The sequence below is a fragment of the Balaenoptera borealis genome (genome assembly GCF_965194805.1).
Source record: "Balaenoptera borealis genome assembly, chromosome: 16".
Taxonomy (NCBI): domain Eukaryota; kingdom Metazoa; phylum Chordata; class Mammalia; order Artiodactyla; family Balaenopteridae; genus Balaenoptera; species Balaenoptera borealis.
Genome location: NC_138872.1, coordinates 13,508,129 through 13,520,269, shown reverse-complemented (window position 1 = coordinate 13,520,269; position 12,141 = coordinate 13,508,129). Strand labels below are relative to the sequence as shown.

Here is a 12,141-nt window from a genome sequence, read left to right as displayed (position 1 = left end):
TGCTTCCTCTTTTCTCTTGTGGCCCCCGGGTGGCTCTCCTCCCAAGATTGTGGGCACTGGTCCCATGACCCTGAGGATAGAATCATAGCAAAGAGGCATCGGGTAGTTTACACATAGACGGTGCAACTCCACTGCATTGATGGGGAAACTGAGGCCCAGAGGGGGCAGGTCTCAGCTCAAGATTACAAAGAAGTTAGAAGCAGAGCCTAATTCTCTGGGCTCCTGCACCAGTGTTTTACTTGTTTTGAAGCTTGAAGGTCTTGGAGGAAGGGAGTGACTATTACACTAGAGTTTAAAGAAATGTAGCTTGAAGGTGTATGTGGAAGGGACAAACGTGTACCCCCTAAGGATGCCCTGGGCCCTGGAAGGGGCTGCTACACCACCACCGAGCCTGACTTTCATGGTGGGGAAGGCGGGGTCGTGGTGCCAGGAGAGGAAAAGCTCCCCGCTTCTTGAGGTGGGCCTACTTCCTGGGGCAAATGCAGACGCTCTAGTGTCCCACCACAGGCTGGAGAGGGGGTGGGCAGGGCGCTGGAGAGGGGCAGCTGGACAGAGGGAAGAAGGGAGCTGTGTGTACACTCAGGGGAGAGGAAGAGAGTGGGGAGCAAAAACAGGAGAAAGGCCAAGCAAAGAGAAGGCTGCCATTGTAAAGGCGGGACAGCTGCATGGGGGCCCGGAGGCATCGTCCCAGGAAGAGTCTAAGTCCTTTCTCCTCTGTGCAGGCAGAAGGGCCAAGGAGAAAGAGGAGGAGAGGCTGAGACGGCGGGACTGGGGGTGGGGAGGAGAGAAACGGGAGAGGAGAAAGGAGCACAGACAAGACGGGGGAGGGTCGGGGGGCGCTGCCAGTTCTGGACAGAATACAGATTCATCCACTCATCCTGCAACCATTCAATGAGCAGCTACTACGGGGCAGGCCCCCTTCCAGCACAGGGATGCTGGAGAGGACAGACCACATATCTCTGCTTCCATGGAGCTGACAGTTTAGAAGGGAGACGACCAACAAGATACGTGGCAAAGTGTATCATCAGTGGCGAAAGGGCCAGGGAGGCGGATAAAGCAGGAACCAGGGCAGGGAGAACCAGAGGGGTCAGGGGATGTAACTTAACATGGGAAATTGGACAGACAACATTCCAATATATGTTATGTGGCAACAAGGGCTCTGACTTAAAAAAGCAGGGTGAGGGGGAAAAAGGGGGAAGGGGAGCCTCCTTCGGATGGATAGTCAAGGAGGGCTTCCCTGAGGAGGTGGTATTTGAACAAAGGTCTGAGGAAAGTGAGTGATGGCCATGCAGATGTGAGGGGAAGAAGTCTCCAGAAAAGGAAAGAGTAAGTGCCAAGGCCCTGAGATGGGAATGGGCCAGGAATTATTGGATGGTTTGAGGAACAGGAAGGAGGGGAGTGACTAAGGTGGAGGACAAGAGGTGAGGTGGTCAAGAGGTGAGGGACAGGGGGGCAGATCATCAGGACCCTGAGATGACTGTGGGAGCCTCTACCCTGAGTGAGGGGGGAGCCTCAGGAGGGCTGTGGGCAGAGGAGAAACAGGATCTGACGTAGGTTGACAGCATCCCTCTGGCTGCTGTGGTGAGAACAGACCCTAGCGGGGTGAGGGCGGAGGCAGGGAGGCCAGAGATGAGAAAGCTGGGGCAGCCCAGGCAAGAGATGATGGAGGTTTAGATAAGGATGGTGGCACCAGAGAGGGTTCTGGTATATTTTGAAGGGAGAATTGATGGGGTTTGCTGATGGATTGAATGTAGAGTGTGAAAGGGAGAAAAAAAACAAACAAACAAGAATAACACTAAGGTTTTGGTCTGAGCGGCTGGGACACTGGAACTGCCAAGGGGAAGACTGTGAGAGGTGCCTGGGAGGGGGAGGAACAGGGTCAGGAAGTCAGTTTGGACATGCCAGGTTCGAAATGCCAGGGAGACATCCAAAGGCAGATGTTGAGGCAGCTGGAGGCTGGTGTGTGGGTTTCAGGGCAAGAGGCTAAAAGCAGATCAAAACCGATGGGTGGAAAGAGGGAGGGGTGAGGATTATCTCAGAGAAAAACACCAGCTCTAACGTCTTTGTGGTCCTAAAACCACTTTGGGGAAAAAATAAGTCACACGCGCGCGCACACACGCACACCCCTTTACACGCCAGCAGCAAATGTTTGTCAGGGATGCCCAAATGCCAAGCAGATTCCTTTCCACCCTCCTACATCAGGGGGATGCCCCAGCCTCCACCAATGCCCCAGGCATCGTGCCACAGGAGGTGTCATGGCACAGAGGTTCCCCCCCGCCCCAAGTAAGGATGGTTGCCCAACGTTGACAGCCAAGTAGTCTAGGTCCTCAGCTGACCTCCCCTGCCCAGCTCTGTACAAGAAGAAGAGTGAAAATAACTGGGGTGCTCAGGGCCTGATTTCAAAACAGCTCTGACCGGGAGCCCTGGCACACCTGGGGCCTGTAATGAGGGGCGTGCTCCCCTCCTCCCACAGTGCATTCTAGAACACGATGAGGGAAAGGGAGGAGGCTCACCCCCAGTGCTCACACCTCTACAAAAGTCTGCACCAGATGGCAGGAGCTGGGTGGGGAAACAGCTTCCGAAATGCCAGACTCAGACGGCAACGTGGAATGAGGAAGCAGTACCCTAACGAGAAGAAAATGGGTACTCCTGTCTAATTCATCAGGAAGGGCTGGAAGAAGTGTATTTTTTTTCCCCCTTTGGTGGTGGTTGTTTTGCCCACGGCAAGGTAGTGGAAATCTGTGAATGTCACTGTAGTATGTGTTTCTTCTTTATCCTTTCCAACAGCTCTTGATTTCTATTTGGGGACCCAGGTGCTGGGGGAAAATGACTCCGTCTGCTGCTTCAGGAACAGGTGACATGGGCTAAGCTAATTGGCACATACCGTCTGCTCTCCGTGGTGATTGGTTCAGGGGTTGGCATGTGACTCAAGCTGGTCCAGTCAGAAAGACTCTCACCACTTGGGCATTCTGGGAAAAAACCCTGCTGAATGCTAAGGTATCATACAAAGGAAGAGGCATGGGGCCCGTCCCAGTGCCGGTCATCCTCTTGAGACCTCAGGCCTTATGATAAAATCGTGACACTGTCAAACCACAGAATCTGTCCCTGTATAAAGCTCGCCTGTATCTTTTTGGTTTAGGGAGCAAAGAATTCAGTCTCTTGTCAAAACCACTTGGGAGCTGGGGTTTCTGTCAATTGGATCTGAAGGTTATCTACCAGCCACGAGCATCACCAAGAAATACCCTCTCCTTGCTTAAGCAGAACTACGTATCACCTCCTCAGAACTGAGGGGTGCAGAGCCAGAGAACTGCTGAATGGAAAGAGATGCATGTTTTCAGCTTTGCCAGAAACTGCCAAATTGCTCTTCAAAGTAGAGGTGCTAACGCGCATTCCCATTGCTGGTCTTCCTGTTTTCTCATGTCCTCACCACCATTTGGGGTGACAGGACCTCTGAATACTTGCTGTGGTGATGGGCGAGAGGTGAGAGTGCACTGTTGGCCGAATCTGCGTTTCACTAATTACCAGAGAGGTTGAGCACATGCTGCTACCTTTTGATCCGTGGGTATAACTTATTTTCATCACATGACGCTACATGTTGTGACATTCATCTGAACGCTGGTGCGGTGCTGTGTCTATCATTGCTAATGTTTCTTAAGTGCTTACTAGGTATCACTGTTCTAACATATTTAATCCTCAGAAAACCCTACGAGCTAAGTAACATTATTATTCCTAGGTGAAGTAACCAAGGCACGGAAGTTAAATAACTTGTTCAAATTCACTCAGCTAGTAAGTGGTGGAGCCCAGATTTGAACCCAGTCAGAGTTCTTGCTCTCAACTGCTTTGCAGAGACCTGGAAGAATCTCATTTCCACGGATGACATAACTTTAACTCGTAGGTATATAAGGGAGCACAGTCAGGGCAGCTGAAATGTGCTAAAAGATGGCTAAGCACATTTTGTAAAAACTTAGGATACAATTTATCCTTTCAGGGGTCTTTATATTTGAGATCTGAGTCCCTGAAGTGAGAGGAAGCCAACACACAGAAATACCCATGAACAAATTGATATTTATCCTGCTTAAACTTAGCACCTCTCACTTCATCCTCTGTCAACCTCTACTGCAAACACGGGGAAGCACAGAGCAAGATGATGGCAAAATGAAATGGCAAATCTTATGAAAGATGCAAGGTTTTGTGAAATTAAAGTGATGCGGGAGGACAGCTTAAAGTATGTGCAAATCCACCAACAAACAATAATCTTGTCTATGAGATAACTGAAGAAGAGACCACTGAAAATGATGATGAGGGAATCAGCACTTCACAGGGAAGATTCAGATGTCAAAGGATTAAGAGAGGCCCTTGGGAAAACTGATCAAATCCTCAAATACGTTTGCAAAAATGACCCTTTACGATTTTGCTGTGAAAACTGAAGGTGAAGTAAAGGATATCATATTGTGCTATCATTTAAATTTGTTGAACAAGTTATCCCCCCCACTGTCTTTAACTGACACTTCATCAATTCATTTGATTAAAGAATCAATCCATTCGGCACAATTATAACCTAACCTTTGTTAAATACTATTAGAATATAACACAGAATAAAGTTATTTTCAAAACTGTGTAGTTTCACTTTTTCAAGATAAAATACCTAATTAAATACATTAAAAGCACTATTTACATGAACTGTTGGTCCACTTAAGGAACAGTTTTCTGGTTCCAGTCTTCCACAGTTCCAGCTAACCTCCTGTATTCTAAAGGGTATCACATACACAAACAGACTAAGAACCATTATTGAGGTTGTGACTTTAATCTTCCCTCAGTATCCATTTCTTCTTCTCCCATAGTAGTAGAATTTTTAGCTGGGCATATGGCTACCCAGAATAAAGACTACATTCCCTAGGTTCCTCTGCAATCATGTGTGCTCATGTGACTTGTTTCTCATCAGTGGGAAATAAGGAGAAATAGAAAGCAGTTGAGTCTCTGACCAATTTAAGAGCACCTAAACATATAAAGCAAATATTATTAGACCCAAAGGGAGAAATAGACAGCAATAGAATAATAGTAGGGGACTTTATTACCCCACTTTCATCAATGGATAGATCATCCAGACAGAAAATCAATAAGGAAACGTAAGTCTTAAACTGTATGTTGATCAGATAGACTTAGCGCACATGTACAGAAAATTCCATCCAAAAGCAACAGAATATACATTCTTTACAAGTGCACATGAAATATTCTCCAGGATAGATCATATGTTAGGCCACAAAACAAGTCTTAATAAATTTAAGAAAACTGTAATCATATCAAGCATCTTTTCCAACCACAATGGTATGAAACTAGAAATTGATTACAAGAAGAAAACTGGAAAATTCACAAATACGTGGAGATTAACAACATGCTACTGGACAACCAATTGGTCAAAGAAATCAAAAGAGAAAAAAAAACTTGAGGCAAATGAAAATGGAAATACAACACACCAAAACATATGGGTTGCAGCAAAAGAAGTTCTAAGAGGGAAGTTCCTTGCGACAAATGCCTACATCAAGAAACAAGAAAAATCTCAAATAAATAACCTAATATTACACTTCAAGGACCAGAAAAAGAACAAAGCCCAAAGTTAGTAGAAGGAAAAAAATAATAGAGATCAGAGCAGAAATAAATGAAATACAGAGACTAAAAAGACAGTGGAAGAGATCAATGAAACTACAAACTGGTTCTTTGAAAAGATAAACAAAATTGATAAACCTTTAGCTAGACTCAACCAGGAAAAAAAGGGAGAGGACTCAAATAAATAAAATCAGAAATGAAAAGAGAGACGTTATAACTGATACCACAGAAATACAAAGGATCATAAGAGACTACTATGAACAATTATATGCCAATAAATTTGACAAGCTAGAGAAATGGATAAATTCCTAAAAACATACAACCTACCAACACTGACTGATGAAGAAAGAGAAAATATGAACAGACCAATTACTAGAAAGAAGACTGAATCAATAATCAAAAACTTCCCCAGGGCTTCCCTGGTGGCGCAGTGGTTGAGAATCTGCCTGCCAGTGCAGGGGACACGGGTTCGAGCCCTGGTCTGGGAAGATCCCACATGCCGCGGAGCAATTAGGCCCATGAGCCACAACTACTGAGCCTGCGCGTCTGGAGCCTGTGCTCCGCAACTACAGAGGCCACGATAGTAAGAGGCCCACGCATCGCGATGAAGAGTGGCCCCCGCTTGCCACAACTAGAGAAAGCCCTCGCACAGAAACGAAGACCCAACACAGCCAAAAATAAATTAAAAAAAAAAAAAAAACTTCCCCAAATATAAATGTCCAGTACTAGACAGCTTTACAGGTGAATTCTACCAAAAATTCAAAGAAGAATTAATATCAATCCTTCTCAAACTCTTCCAAAAAATAGAACAGGAGGGAATACCTCCATACTCATCTTATGAGGTTAGCATTACCCTGATACCAAAACCAGCCAAGGACACCACAAGTAAAGAAAATTATAGGCCAATATCTCTGATGAACACAGAATGCAAAAATCTTCAACAAAATATTGGCAAACTGAATTCAACAATACAGTAAAAGGATCATATACCATGTTCAGATGGGATTTATTCTAGGAATGCAAGGATGGTTCACCATCCCCCAATCAATAAATGTATACAGCACATTAAAAAAATGAAAGATAAAAATCATCTCAACAGATGCAGAAAAAGCATTTGACAAAATTCAACATCCATTTATGAGGAAAACTCTCGAAAAAGTGACTGTAGAGGGAACATACCTCAACATAATAAAGGCCATACATGACAAGCCCATAGCTAACATCATATTCAAGTGATAAGCTGAAAATTTTTCCTCTAAAATCAGGAACAAGACAAGGGTGCCCACTCTCAACACTTTTATTTGACATAGTATTGGAAGTCCTAGCCAGAGCGATTAGGCAAGAAGAAGAAAGAAAAAGCATCCAAATCATAAAGGAAGAAGTAAAACTGTAACTATTTGCAGGTGACATGACATTATACATAGAAAACCCTAAAAACTCCACCAAAAAACTGTTAGAATAAATTAATTCAGTAAAGCTGCAGGATACAAAATCAATACACAAAAATCTGTTGTGTTTCTATACACTAAAAACAAACTATCAGGAAGATAAATTAAGAAAACAGTCCCATGTACAACTGCATCAAAAAGAATAAAATATCTGGAATAAACTTAACCAAGGTAGTGAAAGACTTGTACACTGAAAACTATAAGACATTAATTAATGAAAGAAATAGAAGAAGACACAAATAAATGGAAAGGTATTCCATGCTCATGGACTGGAAGAATTAATATTGTTAAAATGTCCATACTATCTAAAGCAATCTACAGATTCAGTGCGATCCCTATTAAATTTCCAATGGCATTTTTCACAGAAACAGAAAAAACAATCCTAAAATTTGTATGGAACCACAAAAGACCTCAGAGAGCCAAAGCAATCTTGAGAAAGAAGAACAAAGCTCGAGGCATCATGCTCCCTGATTTCAAACTATATTACAAAGCAGTAGTAATCAAAACAGTATGGTGTTGGCATAAAAACAGACATAGATCAATGAAACAGAATAGAGAGCCCAGAAATAAACCCACACATATATGGTCAATTAATTTATGACAGAGGAGCTAAGAATGTATGATAGGGAAAGGACAGTCTCTTTAATAAATGGAACTGGGAAAACTGGACAGCCACATGTGAAAGAATTAAACTGAACCACTATCTTACACCACAGACAAAAATTAACTCAAAACGGATTAAAGACTTGAACATAAGACCTGAAATCATCATTTGACATGGACCTTGGCAATGATTTTTTTTGGATTTGACACCAAAAACAAAGGCGATAAAAGCAAAAGGAAATAAATGGGATGACTAAAAAGCTTCTGCACAGTAAAGGAACATTGTGCACAACAAAATGAAAAGAAAACCTACCGAATGAGAGAAAATATTTGCATCTCATACATCTGATAAGGAATTAATTTCAAAAATATACAAAAAACTGATGCAACTCAATAGAAAAAACCCAAACAATCCAATTTAAAAAATGGGCAACAGATCTGCATAGGCATTTTTCCAAAGAAGATATACAGATGGTCAACAGGTACATCAAAAGATGCTCCACATCATTAATCATCAGGGAGATGCAAATCAAAACCACAATGAGATACCACCTCACACCTGTTAGAATGCCTATTATCAAAATGGCAAAGAATAACGATGTTGGCAAAGATTTAGAGAAAAGGAAACCCTTGTTCACTGTTGGTGGGAACGTAAATTGGTACAGCCATTATGGAAAACAGTACGGAGGTTCCTCAAAGATTAAAAATAAAACTACCATATGATCCCACAATTCCACCTCTGAGTATCTATCTGAAGAAAATGAAAACACTAACTTGAAAAGATATCGGCACCCCCATGTTAATTGCAGCATTATTTACAATAGCCAAGATACGGAAACAATCTAGGTGTCCTCAATGGATGCAAGAATAAAGAAAACGTGGTATACACACACTGGAATACTATTGATCCATGAAAAAGAAGGAAATCTTGCCATATGCAACAACATGGATGGACCTTGAGGGTATCACGCTAAGTGAAATAAGTCAGAGAAAGACAATTACCATATGATATCACTTATATATGGAATCTAAAACAAATTCGAGCTCATAGATACACAGAATAGATTGGTGGTTGCCAGAGGTGGGAGGTAGCGGGTGGGTGAAATGAGTGAAGAGGGTCAAAAGGTACAAACTTCCAGTTATGAAATAAATAAGTCATGGGGCTATAATGTACAGCCTAGTGACTAGAGTTAATAATATTATGCTGTATATTTGAAAGCTGCTAAGAGAGTAGATCTTAAAAATTCTCATCACACACACACAGACCTTTGTAACTATGTATGATGACAGATGTTAACTAGACTTATTGTGGTTATCCTTCTGCAATATACACAAATATTGACTCATCATGTCGTACATCTGAAACTACTATAATGTTATATGCCAATTATGCCTCAGAAAAAAAGAAATAAGAAAAGAAAATGGTTGAGTCTCTGATCAATTCATGGGCAGGTCCATCAAAGCAGCACAGACTTTTAGTTGAGAGAGTACTAAATGACTGCTGTCTTGGGTCTCTCACACACAGCCAAAAAACTTAAATCCAATTCAATCAGTTGCCCTAGACACTTATGAGAATGCAGGGTTGAATGTGTCCAAAGACCTGGTAAGAACAGTTGACCATTGTTCCCTGGGGAGCTAAAAAGTTATTATTCTAATATGAGTCTAATTATTCTAATGTGAGTCATACAAATCAAGTTAATCTAAAAGGGATTTTGAATTCATTATAGTTTTCGGTTATTTTTCTCAATCAACCTACAATGACCAGCATAACTGGTCATGTTTTCACTTTAAGCAGTGGCTTAATATAAAACTCAAATTTCCATTGACAGATGAATGAATGAAGAAGATGTGGTGTGTGTGTGTATATATATACACACACACACACAATGGAATATTACTCAGCCATAAAAGAGAATGAAATAAAACTCAAATCTGAGCTTCCTAACTACCAGGGCAAAAAGGGAAAGTATACAGGGTACACAGCTCTTGTTCTTTAATGACAAGAGCACATATGTTCATCACAGTAAACAGACATTTTCAGGGTCCTGAGTTCTCAAAGTCAGGTTAGAACAGAGTTCCTTGTAGAGAGGGCCATTCTAAACATAACAAATAAAATTCTCAGGGACAGTTTTACAAAAAACATAAATGTTCTATGTATGGCAATTTATACTTGGCATTACACTCCCAGTCTTCACTGAGGGTATAATAGTTAAGCAGAGTTGGATGAAAGCAGTTCTTTGGGGAAAGCGCTTTTTGGTGATTTGTTTAAATTCAAGGACAAAGTTTGCGGAAATCAATTTTGAAGAAATGTTAAATCCTGAGAGATGGCTCCTTCCCTTGTGCCAGCTACATGATTCTGAAACACCAGGCTTTGGCCCCTATCATGAGCCCCTAAGATATTGCAGGATATAGGTTTCCTTTCAATTTGATGGATGTAACAACATCCATACTCCCTTTGAAGTCCTACAGTCTTGGTTTCCATTTTGATTATGCCACAAGCACCTGCTTTTATGACTATGAGCAAGTCTCATTTCTGGGCTGCAGTTGCCCTAGCTGTCAAATGTGGGGGGTTGATGAGTACACTTTTAGGGTCCTTACTGTTCCTTTGGCATCCAAAGCTAAAGGTTTCTACACAGACCTTTCAGCTAGAGGTTCTAAAAGTGGGTCTCACAGCCCTCAGACATGATTTCTTTGTGAGTCCACATTGTATATTAAAAAAACAAAACAAAACAAACTGGGTTTTGCCAATATTTTTTAAAATCAGCAGATTTTGGCCAAAAATTCAGATTAGAAATATTTGAAGGTTGGCAACCCTGAGCACGAATGGCTATAATTACCTGGACCTGAGTGGCAGATGCCCCTTTCAGTAGGTGCCCTGGTCTGTCCTGCTTCCTCCATCTATATCCAGGTCTCTGCAACCAGATGGGTGGTGGTCTGGGGTAAACTCTGAGCCATGTGGCTTTCTGCAGAGATCCCGGAACCAACAGGGTTATGTGTATAGGACTGAGGCCTTCCTAGTTCTCTCAGCAGGACCCGCTCGCTGGGTGATTCTGGCAGTGGAAACAGTCTGCAAGACGACACACCTCACCAGCTTGCTCCCCACCCCGATGCGCTCATGCCAGCCACACTGTGTACGTGAGGGGCAGCTGTCCAGCTTCCAGGACGGCTTCAGTGCCGTGAACCCAGCTGAGGGAGGTATCTGTCCTTCTCTCGTGTCACTCCTACCCAAACAAGCCCCTTGTCAGTTGAACACAACTTCCCAGGGTTACAACATTCAAGCCACAGTATCTAATTTCACAACTGCCTTGGCTCCTTACCCAAGGTGAGGAGTGTTTGTTTATTTTTCTAAATTAAAGCAAATTTAATTGAGTTTGGAGGATTTTGCAATGGTGCTGCAGATAAGTGACTGCAATTGTACCTCTGCCTCAGGCAACCAGCCTGGCAGGTGAGTCTTCAGAACGCACCAAAGTACTTCCTGCAGGATAAAGAGACAGGACACCTCGCTCGCTCTCCACCCAGGATGCAACCAACACTGCGGGCACCAACTGCAGGAGCGATGCAGCACCTTGGGCAGTGTAGACGATCAAGTGTAGACAAACAGTCCCTTGCCATCTGTAGAGTGGCCACAGTCCCCACATAACACTCCTCTCCATCCCCCACCCCAATGTTCTTCTGGAAGCTTATTCCATGCTGATGGCCTCAAGTTAACGAAGTAGTCCCCCAACGGCTTAAATAGCACAATTCACAGAGAACTCACACTCCTGCCCGAGTACTTCATGGCCTCTCTGTAGTATATTTCATATTTTAAATGGACTCACTTTTTTTTTTTTTTTTTTAACTCAAATTCCTTTGGAAAGGTCACTTTCTAGCACTCCTGTAGGCAAATAAATCTGTATTTTTCGAACACATCTAGAAGTCAGTGCACAACTTTTAAATTAAAAGAAAGTTGTTCACGCACTACAGGGACCCCTCGCAGTACAGGGACCACAGTGGGAAAGACAGTAGTCCGAGGCAGGACACCGGGTGCCACGTCGGAGGTTCCCAGCCCACTCACGTGCCCGCCCGTGGCAGCCTGGCCCCCTCACCTGTCCGGTAGCCCGTGCTGTTGAGGTACACGGCAAAGGTGCGGCTCTCGTGCTGTGCCTGCCAGGAGGGCGAGGAGCAATTCTCATTGTTGGTGTAGGTGTTGTGGTTGTGGACGTACTTCCCGGTGAGGATGGAGGAGCGCGAGGGGCAGCACATGGGCGTGGTCACGAAGGCATTGACGAAGTGCGCCCCGCCCTGCTCCATGATGCGCCGCGTCTTGTTCATCACCTGCATGGAACCTGCAACCAGAGCGGAGGTGAGATGTGGGCCAGCAGATTTCCAACGAGTGTGCCCCAGTCGGGCACCAAACAATTAGAGACGGCTGCTGAGTGGTCCTCAACAGGGCAGCGCCCCCATGCCGGGGGAGGGGAGTGTATGTTGGAAATCTCCAGGGACAGAT

At 43.6% G+C, this 12,141-nt stretch overlaps 1 protein-coding gene across 6 annotated transcripts in view; it reads right to left on the bottom strand.

Annotated features, from left to right (window-relative positions):
- Positions 1-12,141, bottom strand: part of SULF2 (sulfatase 2) — a 142,867-nt gene that overhangs the window by 84,335 nt on the left and 46,391 nt on the right. For all 6 annotated transcript variants that reach the window (XM_082361165.1, XM_082361168.1, XM_082361164.1 and 3 more), the window contains exon 3: positions 11,741-11,980. In XM_082361165.1, coding sequence (XP_082217291.1) covers positions 11,741-11,980 — 240 coding nt within the window. The remainder of the gene's footprint in view (positions 1-11,740; positions 11,981-12,141) is intronic.